The 19526-nt window shown below is 33.0% G+C and overlaps 2 protein-coding genes across 3 annotated transcripts; both read right to left on the bottom strand.

Moving 5' to 3' along the window:
• Nucleotides 1–176: 176 nt before the first annotated feature.
• LOC141721322 (uncharacterized) lies at nt 177–7299 on the bottom strand. 2 transcript variants are annotated; one of them, XM_074524187.1, is made up of 9 exons: nt 7028–7299; nt 5716–5787; nt 4860–4949; nt 4064–4106; nt 1710–1816; nt 1361–1456; nt 933–1123; nt 740–809; nt 177–479 (listed from the first exon to the last, which is right to left on the bottom strand). In XM_074524187.1, exons 1-9 carry the CDS (start codon nt 7196–7198, stop codon nt 372–374), a joined length of 948 nt encoding a protein of 315 aa, XP_074380288.1. In that variant the 5' UTR covers nt 7199–7299; the 3' UTR covers nt 177–371. The 2 variants fall into 2 exon arrangements, with proteins under 2 accessions (XP_074380288.1, XP_074380287.1); XM_074524186.1 differs by lacking the exon at nt 5716–5787 and adding an exon at nt 5602–5673 and having other exon boundaries at nt 7028–7294.
• A 588-nt stretch (nt 7300–7887) lies between these two features.
• LOC141721321 (1,4-alpha-glucan-branching enzyme 3, chloroplastic/amyloplastic) lies at nt 7888–16693 on the bottom strand. The gene is made up of 21 exons (XM_074524185.1): nt 16298–16693; nt 16147–16218; nt 15900–15964; nt 14956–15633; nt 13605–13777; nt 13377–13466; nt 12882–12957; nt 12662–12769; nt 11527–11617; nt 11271–11372; nt 10725–10827; nt 10329–10466; nt 10163–10234; nt 9972–10076; nt 9676–9753; nt 9491–9598; nt 8985–9065; nt 8555–8659; nt 8389–8474; nt 8222–8276; nt 7888–8138 (listed from the first exon to the last, which is right to left on the bottom strand). The coding sequence occupies exons 1-21, from the start codon at nt 16585–16587 to the stop codon at nt 8106–8108; spliced, it is 2709 nt and encodes a 902-aa protein (XP_074380286.1). The 5' UTR covers nt 16588–16693; the 3' UTR covers nt 7888–8105.
• Nucleotides 16694–19526: the final 2833 nt, after the last annotated feature.

The raw sequence follows: 19526 nt of genomic DNA, 5'->3' as shown, positions 1-19526 counted from the left end.
AAAAAATTAAAAAAAAAAAAAACTGAGCTGATATTTGGATTTCTGGGCATCTTTCCACAAGGAAAGACTGATGTAACATTACATATATCCTCTCCCTGGCCATACTGTTATAAAATGACTTATCGATTGATTATGGAGGATGCCAGTGACTCGGGTGATGTGACTGACAAAATACCTGTAACAACTACTCATGATAATAAAATATTAAACAAAATTATATCAAAACGAGACGCATGTATTACCGCATCAATTACATTATCTATAATACTACATTCAAGTTTAACTAACAGTTCCGTTCTGGTACATATATACAACGCAGTTCGGCTCATCGGACATCAGATACCAACTTCTGGCTAAGCAAAGATACAGACTCAGTTTACCATCAAATGCTCAAATCCTCCACCTGCTTGTAGTGCAACACGAGGCCCTTGAATGTTAATGAGCAACTGCTGTAGCCATCTCCTTGTAGTTGGGTCTTCCTAAAAACAACAAGACTTCAGGATAAGTTGTCATGATTGTAAAACATCTTGGACGTTACATTAACATCGGGAAGCAACAGAAAAAGTCAAGAAGCATTTTCGTCTTTCATGTCTTGAAATTTAGTAAATCCTAATAATCAGTTTATCACTAATTTTATCCAACATTTTTGAGAGTTTTAGGACCCTGTCATTTTTACCCTGCAAATCTTGCACCATCCACAGAAACCCTTAACAGGTTATGAGTTCTGAAAAGTACTTACACGTAGGCAGCTGCTAAATGTAGCATCTCTAAGCATGTCAGGAAGGCAGCTTCTCAAGGCATCACAAGCTCTGCAACAATATAAGATTAGAGCATCTGTCAACTGAATATGGCAAAGTGAAGTTGACATGAAATAAGTCCACAGGTATAATGTTGATCGAAATATTGTAAGAGGTACATGTCATGTAATTCACCTTGGATTATCTGATAATCGCAAGTAGCAGCGAATAATATGCTTCAGCAGCCGTGAAGATGGTTGTTCTGCGAGAGCAGCAACCATGTTCGCTAGGACTCGACCCACTGCAAAAAACCGCTCTGCTGTTGTACAGATATAATCCAGGCCAACATCATCCAATAGGATCTTTTGCACAATAAATGTTGCAACCTGACATTAACTTACATCTGTCAGCCATCTTTACAAGCCCAGGTAGGTTACAAAATGCGACCTTCATAAATCATAACAATTATAACTTGTGGTTTTTAACGATCTCATAATGAAACCTAATACACACAATTGTTTTATTGATAGTGTTCCCTTGCCACCATATAAACCAAATTAAAGAATATAAAAGAAAAGAACAAAGAAAAACAGAATTATAATAGCATTTAGGAGATACTTAACAGTTTTGGATAATTCACTCCCCATCTCCATTGTACGCAAGCACAGAGGAATAATTTCAGTTGATAAAAGGAAACTTATAACTTCGGTATCATCAACCTGAAAAAGAAAAAAAAACATTCTTGATTTAAATTTGGGAAATCTGAAGCGAGCAAACAAACGACAAGAAAAAAGAGTCACTAAAGTGTATACAACACATATCCCTCAACACGTGAAATAGGAGCGTGACATAAAAGCACTGTGCAACGAGTCCATGTATTGTTATGTAACCAACTTGTCATATAATAGTAAGACACATAATACAGAGTTTGTGTTTGTGTGAGAATGTGTGTAAATCAAGATGAAAAAGTACCTTCACGAGAGCACCAATGACCCCCAAACTAGTTAGCCTCAAGTACTCGAAAGGCCTTGATTTACTAGTTGTGTTGAGGAAAGGATATAGATAGAGAGGAATATGAGCTGCATGAGAATAAATGTTTGTCATTTTTTCACAGGTTTCCCAAAACAAAAATTAGATAATTATGACAAGACTTGACCATAGCCCAATTGTTTAAACCTATAAGGACAGGACTAGATATCTTGTTGTCATGTTGTTTATATTTATGTAACAATCAGTACTCGGACAAAATTAACAATTAACATCAAATGGTACTCCTGAATCACTTTTACCACAAGTGTAAAAGGAGATCATCTAAGAGGAAGAGGTTTCCATAACATGCACCATAAGTACGCATATTACTCTATAACAGGCTTTTCTCAAAAAGTCATCTTGATTTATTCAGTACAAGTGATTTCCCTTTCCAGGAAATTTCACTATCTTCCTCCAACAGTCTTTTAGCTAAATAAAAATCAATATACATGGAGTCAGCTATTAGATTTAGAATATACATATATTTGAGGTTAGGGGCTTAACTTGGTGGTTAAGGCAACCCTCCTCCATGACAAAGGTCATGAGTTCAATTCCAACCACCCCCGTATATATATATATGATATATATATATATATGATATATAGGGAGATGGTCAAATAGAAACCAACCTTATTTTAAAAACTAGAAACCAATGACAACCACTAATTTTATAGCTTGACTTGAATCTCCACCACACAAATTTTATCCACCCATTCTCTCTCCTCCCTCGAATTTCACGTGACTCCTCTGTGTACCCTGTACCCTTGCGTGAATAATTTTATTCCTTTTTAAATTTAATTTTTTCATTAATCGACAAACCTTTTTTAAAATCTGACTTCACTATATTTTTCTCCATCTCATAACGATCAATTTGCATACCATATTTGCTATATTCCGACGATAATCACTATTTATACTTAACAAAATCACTAAACCGGAATTACTATAATTTCAAAACTTTCTTGATTTTAGTGATTATCGTAAGCATAATTAGTGATTCAAGATCTAGAAATTACTGTCTAAAATTTAAATTGGAACTTAATTTAGTAGTTGTTAAGTTTTTAGGGTTCACCAATTCCTTAAATAGGTTTTAAAAATATTTAGCTCTTTCTAATAATAAGAAATTAGTTGATAAATATTCCATTTATTTAGGGTTTAGGGTGTAGGGTTTAGGGCCTTGACCCTAAACCCTAGAGCCTAAACCCTAGACTAAGGGAAAGGCCCTAAACCCTAGAAATCAGACCATTTAGACCCTAAACACTAGAAACCAGACCATGTAAATAGTGATTTCCATGTACAATATATTGATTACTATGTGTAATTTGGTGATTATTATGTGCAGTTTAGTGATTGTCGTCATACGATTTAGTGATTGAAGAGTATATCAGTATGAATATCATACTCACAACAACGCTTTGTCTCCCCCTTTTTAATTTCTTTGTCTGCTCTCGGACCTTTTCCTGTATTATTTATTTATTTATTTATTTGGGCTTAATAAAACCATAACCCACATAAGTGGACCAGGCCCAACAAAGTTCAATATCTCTCTCTGTTCATTTTATATTAATAGTTAAATTAGCTAAATTTTAGTGATTTTTGTAAGTATAATGAGTGATTTATCGTCGGAATATAACATATGATATTTATATGGATCATTAAACACAATCATTATAACACCACCACCTATCTCACCTTCATCACCATGACTATAACAACCATAATATCAAATAGAAATCACTAACTTTAACTATTAATACAGTGATTATCATGTGTAGAGAGGTGAGAAAAAGAAAAAGCTCATAAAAAAGAAGAAAAGTTTAGAAAATATGAATGGAGGAATATATGGGGTAAACCACTTATCTCACCATCATCACCGTGACTGTAACATATCCATAATATCAGACAGAAATCACTAATTTTAACTATTAATACAGTGATTATCATATGCAGAGAGGTGAGAAAAAGAAAAAGCTCATAAAAAAGAAAAAGAAAAGTTTAGAAAATATGAATGAAGGAATATATGGGGTAAATGGAGAGGAACGAAAATGGATGACGGTCGTAACGAGGGCTGATGATGGGGGTAGAGGTGATGACTGTGATAGGGTGGGGTAATGAGATAAGTTAAATTGTAGGGTTTTGGGGAAGAGTCGGGGCTTGTTACAGTGAATTGAGAATGAGGTGGGTGGATAGTAATAAAGTGAGGTGGGATGAGTCTCAGTTTCTAGTTTTTATTTTAAGGCAGTTTCTATTTGAACAGCCCCCTATATATATACTTTTGATAAAAAAAAGGCACTTACCATTGAGGAATGACATTCTGGTATCCGGGTGGGAAGCTACACACTGCAAAATAATATTCCATAAGTAACGACCTGGAATAGATGAAATAACAAACTGAAATATACACTAAGCACATTTTATCACCAAAACAATTAGAATGAAAATTAATGTAATAACCATCAATTTCGTTTGATGTTAAGTGATGCTTCGCGACACAATTACAGAATTTATACAGTAGACCTTAAAACATCAAAGTAAACAAAGAGTCAAATTAGAACTAATCCGGGACAGAAGCAGCAACTAATCTACTATTCACTTGAAATATAACAGATGCTGAACTAGGCTACCAGGTATTATTATTTGGCCACCCAATCCAAATTAATATTGTCTGTTAAGTCTAATTCAATACCCCCCGATATTACTATACAATATAATTTGTCTATATTATATTCTTTCTAGTGTAAATAATATTAAATTACTAATTTATTAATGCATACATTTCTCTTTGAATTCCATAATTAGCAATCCAACACATCCTTTTCGTTTAATAACAATCACTGATTTATATTTCAATTGGATATTTTATATAACACTGTAGTGGCTTTCTAAATGCAAGACATTAGCGGCTTTGTTTCTTATTAACTTCTCTGTTGTACATTTACCATGGATTTTTTATATATGTGATAAAAAAATTGGGCCCCTCATAATTTAATCATGCATCCACCCCTGGCAATGACTAATGACTCACTAATGATAAGAGTAAAAACATGTAATAATATCTTGCCATAAATATTTAACAGAAGAAAAGGAGAATACTTGGAGTAGAGCAAGTGCATTGCACACTCTATTTGATTGCACCGGAGTCAGATTTGGCGGTGATAAGACAGGGTAAATTGAAACAATCTCCTGCAATTACAAAACAAAAGAAACATATACTGTTAGGGTAAATTCATAGGTGTTTGGTTGATGCAAGAAAACTGAGACATCTAAGCTAGAAAATTATAATAGTAAATATTACAACTGGTACATTAGATACATCCCTAACTATACATACTTCCGTTTATGGAATTTATCTAACCCATTGATAGATGGATTCATTTAATACACATCGAATTATATTCTACACACAGGAGAGGTCACGAAGTTATTACGGGAATTTGAAATTAATTGATCAATAACAATAATGATAACATTAGAACTATGTCTTTCAGTAGTTTGTGATAAGATGAGTGCTTACAAATAGCTATATTCATTAGACTATAGAATCAGCACACCTACTAGAGGGAACATATTCAAAGTTTTCTGGATAATCTGAAAGCGAAAGCCAATAAGATAACCTAACATCCATAAGAATCCTACTTTCTGATTTTAACATTCCTTTTTCATAATATAGCATCAAACATACCAGTGGCATCCTTATAATTAGAAAAGACATCCGACACTTTAAAAAAAATGAAAAACACGGTAGATATCAAGTTTAGTAACTTGCAGAAAATCATTTTCTATATAAGTTATAATGAACTTGGGGGGGGGGTTGTTAAAAACTACAGAAACATACCTGTAACAGTGCAGCAATAGTACCACAAGAATTCCACAATAATGGAGCCAAATCTTGAAATAATTCTCTCTTCTATATAAAAACAAAAACACAAAACAAGTTTATTAGGCATACCTGAATGAGTGCAGCAATAGTACCAAAAGAATTCCACACGAAAGGAGCCAAATCTTGAAATAAATCCTTGTTCTATAAAATAAGACCAAAGGTAGCACAAGTTTACAATCATACTACTCAAATTATGATATTCACGGGAAGGTACAGTATATGACTTATTTTGTATTTATAACATCATACAGCTACACTCTAGCCACTGTGCCATATTTTCACTAGGAAAGAGAAAGAAAGGTTTAAAGGACAAACCGACTTTTGCAAAATTTAGTACATTAAATATTTATTTCTGATACTGAATGCTAGAGAGCTGTACACCTAGCAAATCAACTAAACATGCCTTCCTGTAAGAAAAGGATTTGTTTAAAGCTGAATCAGCTGTAGTGATGCTAAATATTGGATGGGATTTCTGAATTTTTTCCATACGCTTGTTTTCCTACGAAAGAGGTAGTGGCAGGGAGGGCCATCATACAGCCACTCATTCCAATATAATAAAGAATTCACAGATTTACTCTGGCTAGAGGTCTATCCGAGTCGGCAATCACATTCTGTTTCTGATAAAAATAACTTTGGAATAGAATTATCCAAATTGTAAAAATATCATCTCAAAAGACATGTAAGTTCGATACATAAAAAAACATAACACACATATGACAAACAAATGGGGGGCGGATAGAGAAATTATTATGGCAATCAAAGAAAGCACACAAGTATTTCCAAAACAAATCTTTATCGAATTATAAGTTTGTGGATACATAGTAATAATATTTACAGACAATTTTGTCAATACATAGTAATAATATCAGCTTGCACGCTACAAGAGTAAATTGACTTAAAACACAATAAAGCTGCACAATAAAACTTCATGTTCAACATTTCGATAGAAATTCAAGCACACATTGCACAATTAAACTTCATGTTCAACATTCCGATAGAAATTCAAGCACACAATAATTAATTTCCCGAGAAGCGACAAGAGCCTTATTGCAAACAATTAATCAAGCAAGTAGATATGGAAGTGGACATCAAAACCAAAACCCTAGAAATAAAACAAATTAAGTGGAAGTAATTGGAACATGTGATATACAAGAGGGAGGGAGAGAGAGAGAGAGAGAGAGAGAGAGAGGGAGGGAGAGGGAGAGGGAGAGGGAGAGGGAGAGGGAGAGGGAGGGAGAGGGAGAGGGAAGGAGGGAGGGAGGGAGAGGGAAGGAGGGAGGGAGGGAGGGAGAGAGAGAGAGAGGGAGGGGGATGAGGAGGGAGGGGGAGGGGGAGGGGGAGGGAGGGAGGGAGAGAGAGATAGAGAGAGAGAGAGAGAGACCTTGGAGAGTTCGAGAAGGGCGTTTTCACGAACATCGGGGTTGCTGAGATCCAAAACAAGCTGCTCAGCCGTTTGCATTTTCCGATCGTTGTTTGCCGGCGCCGATGACGATGTGGCTCCACCGAATGCTCCTCCACCGTTGATGGATAGAGATTGAGGAATGTTAGCCATTTACTAAGAAACGAACGATAGTAATATTTATGCACACAAAACACGCACTGTTCCTCTTTTATGAACACATCTCTTTTATGAACGAAAAAATCAGTAAATAAAGAGGAGCTTCTCTAGTGTTTTCAAAAAATGAAATTATGAACACGAAATTCAGTAAATAAAGAGAAGCTTCTAGTGTTTTCAAAAATAATAACAAAAAGTGATAAGAAAATTAAAAATTAATAAAGAGTGCTGCTACTGTTTTTTTTCTGAAAAAGGGGCTTTCAGTTCAACGGTGTCGTTTCTTTGTGGCTTTATATATTTTCAAAATACACAAGACATGTACAACTATATTTAGGAAAAAATAAAAAGATAAGTACAGCTTCCAGATAAAATTTTGACTAAAATTCAAAAATTGTTTCATTCTTTTTAAAATAATCAATTTGTACTTTTATATATTTTATATATTTTTACATTTTACCCTCCATAAAGAAATTCTTAATACTTGTTAGAAAAAGTTGCATAACTTAGTTATATATGGGTTTGCAATTTTGGATCCAAATTAAATATATGAAAGTGGGATAATTCACCCCTTCTCATAGACATTCCAAGATTAATCTAAATATTAAGATGTATTTCTTGACATATACTCCAAGTAATTATGTAGCATGAACATCTTTTAAAAAAGAAAAAGTTCTTGCCTGTGAAAATAAACTAACATACTCATTAGTCACTGCACTAATTTAACAATAAACAAGTCACAGAATGACTATGAATTTGAAGTTGCATCATCAAAATTAAGTTAATTCTATTAACAAGGCCAAGAAGCCAAGTTCTGGGAATAAGGCTACAATATAAGGGATCATTATAAAATATATACACTGAATGTTAGCATGCCTTCTGGAATACAAAACCATGATTCAGCCCTTCATTTTCTCAATATTCTTGTTAATTTGTACACCTGCACCAACACAACTGTATTTAGCACATCTATCTACAGACTACATTATAAAGTGTGATCGCTATTCAGTTCCACATTTTAACCTGAGCAGTTCTTCGTGGCAGTGATACTTCCAAGCAGTTTCGTAACCCGTCAACTCTAAATTAAAGAACAAGGTTTAATCAACAAAGCTGAACATGATTACATGAAAAAACCGAAACACATTGAGGAAGAATACAAGGCCATGTAACTGAAGCCAAAGAACCGTTACCTTTTACCAATAGTTTTCTGAAGATATTTGTCATGCCCAATCAGTCCTTCCCCACCATACAACTTTTCATCCGTGTTCAGGATAACCTGTCACAGTTGTCCATGAAATTGAGCATAGAATTCTTAAACATCATGGTTCTAGTTAGGCAGCAGGACGTGTTGCTTACTTGATACTCTCCGGCTTCTTCCACACCCACACTATATCTTTCATATGAATTTGATGGATGAAAGTTGAAAATGAAAAGAAGGGGGCCTCTCAAGTAAGAAATGACCTGCAGTGCAACATTAAAAAATATAATTAGACGCACCCTTCTGTGCACAATCCACTAACCAAGGCTAAAATGTATATTAAAGAACAAAAAAAAGGTAAAATGTATATGCAATGTGAATTTGGTTAAGTGCCACCACTATGGAGGAATTATTTTAGTGTTAAAAGTTCTTTTGCCAACAGAAAGAAACAACTGAATATGAAGAAATTACATATTCAGCTGGCCCTCTTAATCCAGTTTTTGACTTTAAAAGCATCACACCAATATAAGAAAATCCAAACAAGCATGTTTATCAACATGTAAGGAGTAAAGAGTAATAAACATATACCTTAGTATTGTCATCGACATGGTGAATTTGAGAGACGCCTCTTGAAAGTACTCGCTCATTGTCATCCAAGTTCATCATGTCCTGATTGGATAGAAATTATTTTTTATTCTGTACTCGAATCTTTATGCAATATAGATGTTGCCAAGCGCATCTTGGAAAAGAATTTTTCAAATAACCCTATTTAACGAGCCATTATCACAAGTTGCAACTATATTTACATAAGGATAAAACTTAGCGCACCCATTTTATTGAGGGTTCTCGGAGTACGCAATTTCTAATAACGAAAACAAGTGTTGAAAAGACAAAATCAGTCTCAATCATGTATATTATATAGCAATGCAACTATAAGTACATTTACTCCGGATACAGTATAGTGTATAGATAACAGATCTTGCCTCAACAAATAAACTGTCTGCATATATTTTAAGTGTAATAGGAAGAGAGATAAATAAGAGCATGAGAAATATGTAACACCAGTAACAATACTGGAACAAGGAATCTAATACCTTATCAAATGTAAATAATTGATGATGAACTCCATTTGTCAACAGATCCCAATGACGATTGGCAAATGAAAATGAAAAAGCGTTGCCTGCCATCGGAAACTCTACCCTCTGGCAGAAAAGACTTTAGTGACAGAACATGTTTACTATTTAGATTCTAATGGCTATTGCATGAAAAGAGAGCTTACATCCGGGTGTCCAAATTCATTACCCATAAAGTTAAGATAAGCACGACCAGCACACGTATACGTTATTAACCTGATCATCTAAATCAAAGAGGGAAATAAAGAGTTTAGAAGATACACATAAAAGCACATACATGATACATCAATTAGATGAAAAACTTCTTCACAATGTTCAGTAAAACAAATCTTACAGAGAAAGAAGATACACCATCAACTGGAGGTTAGGCTAATAACCCAACATTTCCAAGTATTTGATAAAGCTGATAAGCATAACTGAATGATAAAGCAGATAAACACACCTTATGCAATGAACAACCCCTTAGTAGTAACTCCTTTGATTCAGATGGCTGCTGCATAATTTGACCAAACAAAATTTCTGCAAATGATTGCCCTCCTGATATGGACTGCAAATACAAGATTGTCATCTTTTAGCAGTTAGTACCTACTTGGATGATAATTTGGAAGTTGACTGATGAATTTACAGGCTTACCTGGTTGTGATTCTCAGCATACTGAAGCATCTTACTTGCAGTTTGTTTGTTTCCCATTAAAGTTTTTACAATCTTCAAGGAGTAAAATGTGAAATTTAGAATTTAATTTACTGGAACTATATGATTTCCAAAAAATGCCACAACTTCTTATAAATATGTCTGTAACCTTACTCATGCTCCATTCATGGTCAGGAACATTCTCAAGAAGCCATAACCACATCTCTGATGAAGAAACATTTACAAAGTAATCGAATCCCAGACCACCTTGAGAAGTTGGCTCACATAATCCTGGATAGTTTGTTGCCTGCACCAATAAATAAAAGAAAATGCCAATAATCACCAGATTGTATCTTCTAATTAACATAATAAGGAAGAGCACGCAGGATACTACAAGCTCTCCGTCCTTGGGTGTTCCATGTGGATAGACATTACTGATTAAGAATGCATAAAGGACACTACGGGCCTACAAGTCTATAGCTATCATCTTACAACAATCCAAGGGCAATATGAAGGTAAAGACATCGTATTAGTACTTATGAGGTCAACTTTAAACTTTATTTACATCTTCGGCAATTGTTATTATATTCGGATGAAGAACATGCAATATCTCATTTGCCAATATCAGGTATAGCAAGGCATCCTTGTCGACATATTGGTTGTAGTACCTGTAACAAAACATACCAGTTAGAAAGAAACAAACTCAAAGAGTCTAGCAGAAGGTAATATTCTATTAAACTATCAAGTATAAAACTGTATCTAATACAAGATTTTTCATTTACACTGCATAACCAAAGCTTACCCTACTGTCTTTTTTTTATTGCTAACTCTTATCTTACAATCAGTCTAAACGGAATCTCATTAATACCTAAAAAGTGAATGAGATAAAACATGATCAAACTGCTATCCTGAAGTAATAACAGTTAATTCAGAATACAGAGATATGTACAAAATAAATGGGAGTTTGGGACAAACATTTTTGTCTGTCCTCCGAAATAGAACGTCTAGGTTTTCAACATAAGATGTAGGAGATACAAAAGCTACAAAGCCCAGAACATTGTACACGGTAGTACTTCATTTAAGAAAAAAAAATATGTCATATCGGTCTTACTCTTCCATATCACCCGTAAAAGAAGCAAAACCATTGTGAGTGTACATCATTGATGACAGGGAATGGAAATGAAAACCATCTATATGGTATTCCTCGACCCACCTGTGAAATTTAACACCAAAAACAGATACCAACTTTTATAAATAACCAGAAATAGTGATGGCCTGCTTGCGCCCTGTAATGTCATATAGAAAGAACACTTAAGAAAAAAAGAATATAAATACACACAATTTCAGAGTTAAAGAGCCTCATGTACCAATTAAGATTCGAGAGTAGAAAATGAAGCACATCAAGGTCTCCATATTTAAACATTCTTGTCCCCCAGTATTTGTGATGACCTCGTTTACCTATGGGTGAATAACATAACTTAAGTGGAACACAATTATTTGGTAAGGAAAAATATTAAGCTCAATCATAATATTTGATCATGGAAACTGCTCAATCATCTTAACTTTACAGCTACAGATATAAAAGGGACACTTTCAGTAGAGCAACAAATCAATAAAAACAGAAACATCAAATTAGTTTCTGGCTTTAATTATGAATTGCAAAGAGAAGTTAGAATATTATTGTAAAAGAAATGGTAAAAGGACAGAAAACTCCGTCAGCCTCTCAGATAATACACTAAAACCAACTATGACAAAATCATTTCCTGATTTTCATTAAGAAGAACCAATGTCATCAAGTTACAAAAAATAACTAGAATTGGTTGCTATGTAAAATATATAATATTTTTATTATCACCTCACAAGAAAATGTAAAGTATTTATAAACCGCATAATAGGGGTATGTCTAATATCTCAACCACTTAGACCCAAAAACACAACAGGTTATAACCTTTGCATCTACAAACACCCATTTCTAATTCCATTAACAAGAAGAGCCTCATGTCATTATGTTACAGCAAACAACTAAAATTGGTTCTGTAATTCTATTAACATCTCCTCACCAAATAAATGCAAAGTACTTGCAATTCACACAATAAAAAAATGTCTACAAGCACAAAAAACGACACAAGGAAAAGTAATAATGCATCTTAGAATTTGTTTTTCAGACTATATTATCGGGAAAAACAAACATTTTAGCTGCTCAATAAATTGTACAGTATTTATTTACAAATTTATGATGTTTCCATAATTTTGTAGATAACCAAAATTAACTATTTGAACATACAGTCGATAAAATTCGCCGGCCCGTCCCTTTAGATTTGGAATTACAAACACACAAATCAGCAGGTAGAAACATCGTAGTTTACATTTCAAAAGGACCACATAAGAGAACTGAGTGAAATTACTAGGAAGCATGACTTGAGAACGCATGACAGTAAGGAAAGCTTAGAGAAAATTTCGCATTCTAGAAAGCATCGGCATCTGAAATCTGAATGCAGTTACCAGTATGAAAGTAGCAGTCATTTGAGCCATCAAAAAGAGACAATCCAACCATCTCATCAGCAGCCGAGTACGAATGAACAATATCTAGAAATACAAGCAGTCCTAGACCTGCCAAATAAAATCCTCATTGATTTAATATTTCAAAAACATGAAATATGCGAGAAGTACAAAAATACTACTTAAATAAAATTACAACTACATAAAAATATTTAAGAATAACCATGTGCTTCGTCCACCAATCGCTTGAAGTCATCAGGTGTGCCATAGCGGCTGCTAACAGCATATAAATTTGTCACCTGAAGTAGCAGTGGGACTATTATATACACAATTGTCTAAACATAGTATATATTTAGAATTGTTATGTGCTACATTGAGGAAAATACTTGGCAGTCATAGTGTGACTGCAACAAAATAATTTAAATAGATAGTGGAGTTGGGAACTGCTAAATCTACCATATATTTTATACATGATAAAATTATCAATTTTCGTGCTTTGAGAAAAATATAAGTTAATAGTATGATAGCAGCTACATTCCACTGTTTTGAAAGAAAAACATGATGCTGAATGGTTTCATTTCTGAAGCTCGATGACGAAAGCTTTTTGTCAAATTGAAAAAATATGCCTCTACAAGAATAATATAACTATGTTTTGTCAGGGTAAATGTTGTAAAGTGTGCTATGACACATGAATGAAGGAAAGGAAGAAGCAACTCACTCTGTAGCCAAGGGTAAAGTAATCTTTGTGCTCAACAACTCCAAACAACTGAATTGCATTGTATCCAGCTTCTTTAATGTGGGGGAGGACCTACAATCAAAAATATATACATAACCTGGTCCTTATTTCACTTAATATGGCAATCAGAAAAGGCACAAAAAGTAATTAGGCATTGGAGTAAAATAACAAATCTACAGATGGACAAAACAGAAGGTAACAACCCATTACATCCTCAATAAAATCATTAAAAGAGGCAACTTTTGGCTCCTGCCCACTAATTCCAACATGGCATTCGTAGATGCGCAAAGCTTTTGGTGCTTTGGGATGCACGTGTTTCCAACTATATGCACACTCTGGAGACGGTTCCCAGTGGACGGCATAAGCTTGGTTTCCATCTGCATCTGTAAATAGACACCAATAGTCAGTGCGAAAGCAATTATAAGAATGCTTGGAAGTTGAAGTCACGTTTAAAGGGTTTGCATCAACATTTATGTAAAGACCTTCTCCTGGCTTTTAGAGCATATGCACCCGTTAAGGGCATCAATTCATCAATTGAATCAACGGAGTTAGTTACTATTCACGCTGTTGAAGAGTATAAGATCATGTCGGGGCCGCCATCTACCACCTTATGGTTTTAGATGGACTGGTTACTTAACATGGTATTATGGCTCAATTTAGGGAGGGACTCGGGTTCGATGTCTCCCACCCCCGTTAGTTTAATTTAATTATTGGCATTGGTATTGGTTATGTATGTTGGTGGTCAATCGTAGCGAAATGTATTGTACGATTGGGGGAAATCAACCTTTTTTCTTAGTTTTTATGCACCCGAAGAACTCCATCAATTCATCAATTACTATATATCAAATAAATTATATCATATATATAACGGAAACAAGGATAATTTTTAAGTACTATCAAAAGTTGAGGGTTCGATACCGCTAACAAAAACTTTAATTTTAATAACTAAAAATATATTAATAAATAAAATATTAAATTCCGAATCACGTCAATAACATATTTTTATATACTATTTTATATTTTCAATTTCAAGAATGTAAATAAATTCAAAATTTAATTAATATTAAATTAAAAAATGTATATAAAAGAACCGTGTTTTGCAGAGGATTAGGCTGGTAATTCACAAAAGTCATGAAAATTGGTATATTTGTGTAGGTCCCATCAATTGATGGTCACTCACAACTCCATCAAAAATCAAAGGTTTGGTTGATGAATTGATGGACCATCAATGTTTGATGGAGTAAAAAAGGAACCGGTGCATGCTACTTTTGCAAACTAAGATTGATAATGTTGATGAATCAACGTTTTAACCCCCTCTGGTGCATATGCTCTTACATTGACTATTAAACAAAGAAAACACTGCTTTTCCCAATCTACAAGGTTAAATCGAAATTAGCACTTGCTTCTACTATTCTACATCAAGACACGAAAATGGCATTAAATTAAAAGAGGTTCAAGGAAATAAAATCCCTTATCAATAACAGGTACAGCACTTTGAGCATGATTCTTAAAATATATAATGTCAAATGAGTGACCAGACATTATTAGCTCTTAGCCTTACCTGGAATCACATAAGTAGCCCAAGCAGGAACCCTTTCAATAGGTCCACTAGGGGTGTTAAAATACACTCTGTATTTGCTCCCATGGGGAATACCAGGTATATACTTCTTCAACCATGCCTTTCTTCCTTTACGAGATTCTAACCAGTATGGAAGAGGGGGTTTTTTTTTACGAAATTTTTCTCGCGAAACAGGATCACCCACAATATTAAAGACGTCGTATACCTTTCCACTGTCTATGACGTCGTATGATGGAAAATCACTTGGTGGATCATCTTTGTGCTCCTCTTTCCATGCATTATATCTTGTTTGGGCATCAGGTATTTCTTCCAGTTCTTCTTCTGTCTGCGGCCCATTTGGCCCAAATATTTGCTCATACAGCTTAGATGCCACTTCATAGCGTGAATTAAAAAACCGATCCTCTCCAGGTTCCCAGTATTCATCATTTGCTTTCTTAAATAATTCATCAACTGTAACTCCACTGTCACCTTTATCATAGTCATCTACATAGTTGTATTGTTGAAAGTACACCTCATCAGGTTCTTCTCCTTCCCTTAATTTATCTTCAAGAATGATAAACCAATATCCATAATCATCATGCCCAAAATGACCCTCTCTTGCAGAATTCTCTGTCGGTGACCACCCATTAAAATCACCAACAATGGCACAGTAGCGAGCACCTGGTACCATGCACATTTGATAATTAAAGACAGGAAAATTAATTGCAAAGAAAAATGCCTGTTAGTTTTAATAATATACATTACAATATTATTTAAATATGTAGTGTTAAATGTGGCCAGGCAACAACAATAATCAGACATGTACACAAAACCCCGAACAGTCGAACACTTACAGTTATATAACAAACTATTCAAATAAATAAGTGACAACTCCAACAAAATATGTCTCCTGTTTAAAATACCGAAAGTAACCTAGTAAGCCAAACCTGGAGCCCATTCCATATAATCCACCCGGTGATGAACATTCCGGTGCATGCCTAATATTTGATATCTACAAATCAAAAGGGGCAAAAAATAAATAAAGTCGAGATAGTACAATTCCAAACAGTAAATACAAAAAAAATCAGCTAGACATTTCCGCAAACACGTAATAAGTAAGCAACTATAGGACATGAAAATTCCATGCTAATACAATTACAATGGTAATAAAACATAGTCATGGTAGAGTCTAACCCAGTAACCATCTGACTAAAATTCATGTGGCGTTTGAGAATTTCATCTTTTAAATCCTTCAACAACTTATGCCTGTTTAGAAACAAACAAAAATAAAATCATAAAAAAACTCTTAAAATATTTAAGTAAATTAGCATAAATTATTAATTACCTGTCGCGGAGGAACTGAGCAAAGGGTTTGTCAGAAATGTTAAATTTAGCAAGAAACCCAACCGGGTCAACCCCTTTATCGTAATTCGGGTCGGGTTTTTTGGAGCTGGGCTGTCTGGGTGACTTGGCGGCTTCACACCTCCAATAATTCTTGCGAGGCAAAATGAGACGGTGAGGGGGACTATAACTATATCTCTTATTGGTTAAGTTGTAGTTATGGGAGAAAAAAGTGATGCATTTTACAGGAGAGTGAGATATAAAATTAGGAGTTTGTAGAGTGGGTGTGTTCATTGCAGTTGAGCTGCAGAGGTTTTAAGGAATGGGGTTCTTGGGGATAAGAAGAGGAGGCAGGCGGGTACTGTGTGCTCTTTTCAAATACATGCCCGGTACTTTTTTTTTAATATACAAATACTGTTTATAGCCTTATCACGAAGAAGTACACGTTCTCATACGAGCGAGAATTGAATCCCGGATCTTAGACCCGGAACCGCGGACAATAAATTTTTAATTATTTAAGTCTATAACAATAGATTTAAATGTCATTTTTAGTGTTAAACGGTCTAAAATGTCATTTTTTATAAATAATAGCCCAAAATAGCATTTCATAACTGCACTTCGTCTTACGTTTGGTTTTTTTAATGTAAAACGGTACATGGTGTTTCGTTTTGGTACTTTATTTTTTTTTATTTTTTTTATAATGTGCAAAACGTTAGTTGAAGTAACGTTTTGACTCAAAACGGTACATTATATAGCGTAAACGGTAATTTATCTACCGTTTTGCGCATAAAAAAAAATTAAAATGTCAAAACATTACACGGAATACCATTTTATGTATTTTGCATAAACGTTACACGATGTACCGTTTTGAAGTGACATTTAGGGTCATTTTTAACCCCTAGTGACATTTAAATACCTTAAGCCCCTTGGATATAAAAGAAACTTATTACTGTTTTTCAATTCTAATAGTTTGTTTCTTTATTAATTTTATATTAATTTAAAATTTGGATAATTATTTTATCAATTTTCAATGATTAATTTATACGATTTCTTACAAAAAATTATAACCGACCACATACACATCATTCAGTTATAAATTGTTTTGATCATAATTGAACAAGGTCAAAATTAATAAAAGTCAATTTTAGCATCGATCGTCTATGATATTTACACTAAACGTCATTTTTTCTAATCCATGTACCAGTTTTCCATTTTAATTTATTTTTTATTCATTATTCCGGACCACTAAAAATTGATTGTGGCTAAGGCCTCATTTGTTAACAGGTGAATGTGTGATTATGAACTGAACCATTTTTTTCCTATATTCAGATTGTTTGATTCAAATATTATGCATCTGAACGACTGAATTTCTTCTGAATAAGTGCTGGACGAGTGAGTTTCTAAATTTCCACTGAACCAGTCAAATTATATTTATGTCACCTTCTTTCAATTCTCATGTAGCAATTTTATATTTTGTCATTTTACTTAATATTATTCATCTTTTATTAAAAAACAATCTTCTTGTCCTCCCAGTAGTATGCAAACACATAGTGAATTTTGTGACTAAAAAAGTTTGTAAATTTTTAAATTTCATGTTTTATATTTAGAAAATAAAAGTTTAATTTAAATTACTTATGAATGAATCAAAAATAATTAAATGTATAATTATTTGAATTAAAATAGAAAAATACGTAAACTTTCTTTGAAACTTATATATATTGGGGATGTCCATACATGAAGTACTTTTTATATAGAGATGAAATATTATTTAAAAATATAAGTATATAATTTATTTCATTTTTCATCATATATAGTTTTAAATTTTAATTACCAAATTAATGATAAATTGCACAATTTTTTATTTAAAATTATTGTAATTTGATGAAATTGTTTAAAATGGTTTTGTAGTAAAATCACAATAAAATCACAGTTATCCAAAATTATTGCACAATAGAATCAAATTTAAAATCAATTTTTTTTCAAATTTCAATTATTAAAGTTTTTATTATATTTAAATATATAATTATCATTCTATGTTAGCAATAAATTTGATGAAATTTTATAATAGATCAAGGTATAAAAAGGGTACTTTATTGGAAAAAAAACACACACATATATATATTTAAAAAAATATTTTCATTTTTAATATGTTGTATTATCTTAAAATTATTAGTGATTGTACTTATTTACGGTCTAGTTTTAAAGTTGCCTAATTATTACAAAATGATAAAATTTTAACTTATCAAAAAAATATTTTAATTATATATATTTTAATTTAAACAGCTTTCAATAAAAATAATTATTGAACATTATCAACCACTCAACCACAAACAGGTTAATGTTATCATTCAGAAATTTAAATAATTTTATCCGGTCTTATTCATTACTGTTCAGATTATTAGTGATTCAGAAATTTTAACTATTCAGAAAATTATGTTCAGATTTAACAAATGAGCCCTAAGTGTCGGTTTAAGTGATGCAACGTCATCATAAATTTGTGATCAATTTTGATTAAAGTTGGTCTAAGTCAAAATCAACCAAAGTCAAATGTACAAATTGATCGGTTATGATATCAGCACCAAACAATGTCGATTCGGCTTAAATAAATACAATTATTTTAAATTTAGATAATGTTTTATTTCTTTTTAATGATCACTTAAAACCGAACAAAAGTTGTGGTCGATTTTAGTTATGATAATTCAATTACAAAATCGACCATGTCATTTTGGTCGTGTTTATGTGTGTCAAAATTAAAGAGTACGAGAACGATAATTATTATTAACAAAAATATAATATCAACTTATTCTTTATTTCAACTTATCAAGTAAAAGTGTCGGCAACTTCAAGAATCCAACATATTCCACGTTAGAGATTTTATTAATAACAAGCATGATAGCACGTGCAAAGTACGGGCCACATTCAATTTCATGCATTTATATTTTATATTATAATAATCGATTCGTTTTCACAAAAAACTCCACATATCGATTAATTTACATGTTAGTAGTTGGTCGAAGTTCCTTTCGACCTCAAAGTATTAATTAGAGTTTAGCAAAACGTTACACATTTGAATTTTTAAAATATCAAAGAATTTTTATTTTAATAATTATACTATAATTTCTTTATCTTCTTTATAGAAGATTGTAATAAAAATGAAAAGTCTTGCAAAGCACAAGGTTGTGTTGTGCATTTTAATTCCTATAATTCATCATTTATATATATATATATATATA

Source organism: Apium graveolens, chromosome 4, assembly GCF_009905375.1.
Source record: "Apium graveolens cultivar Ventura chromosome 4, ASM990537v1, whole genome shotgun sequence".
NCBI classification, from domain to species: Eukaryota; Viridiplantae; Streptophyta; class Magnoliopsida; order Apiales; family Apiaceae; genus Apium; species Apium graveolens.
Note: the sequence above shows the minus strand (reverse complement) of the source record. Positions and strands in the feature narration are given on the sequence as shown.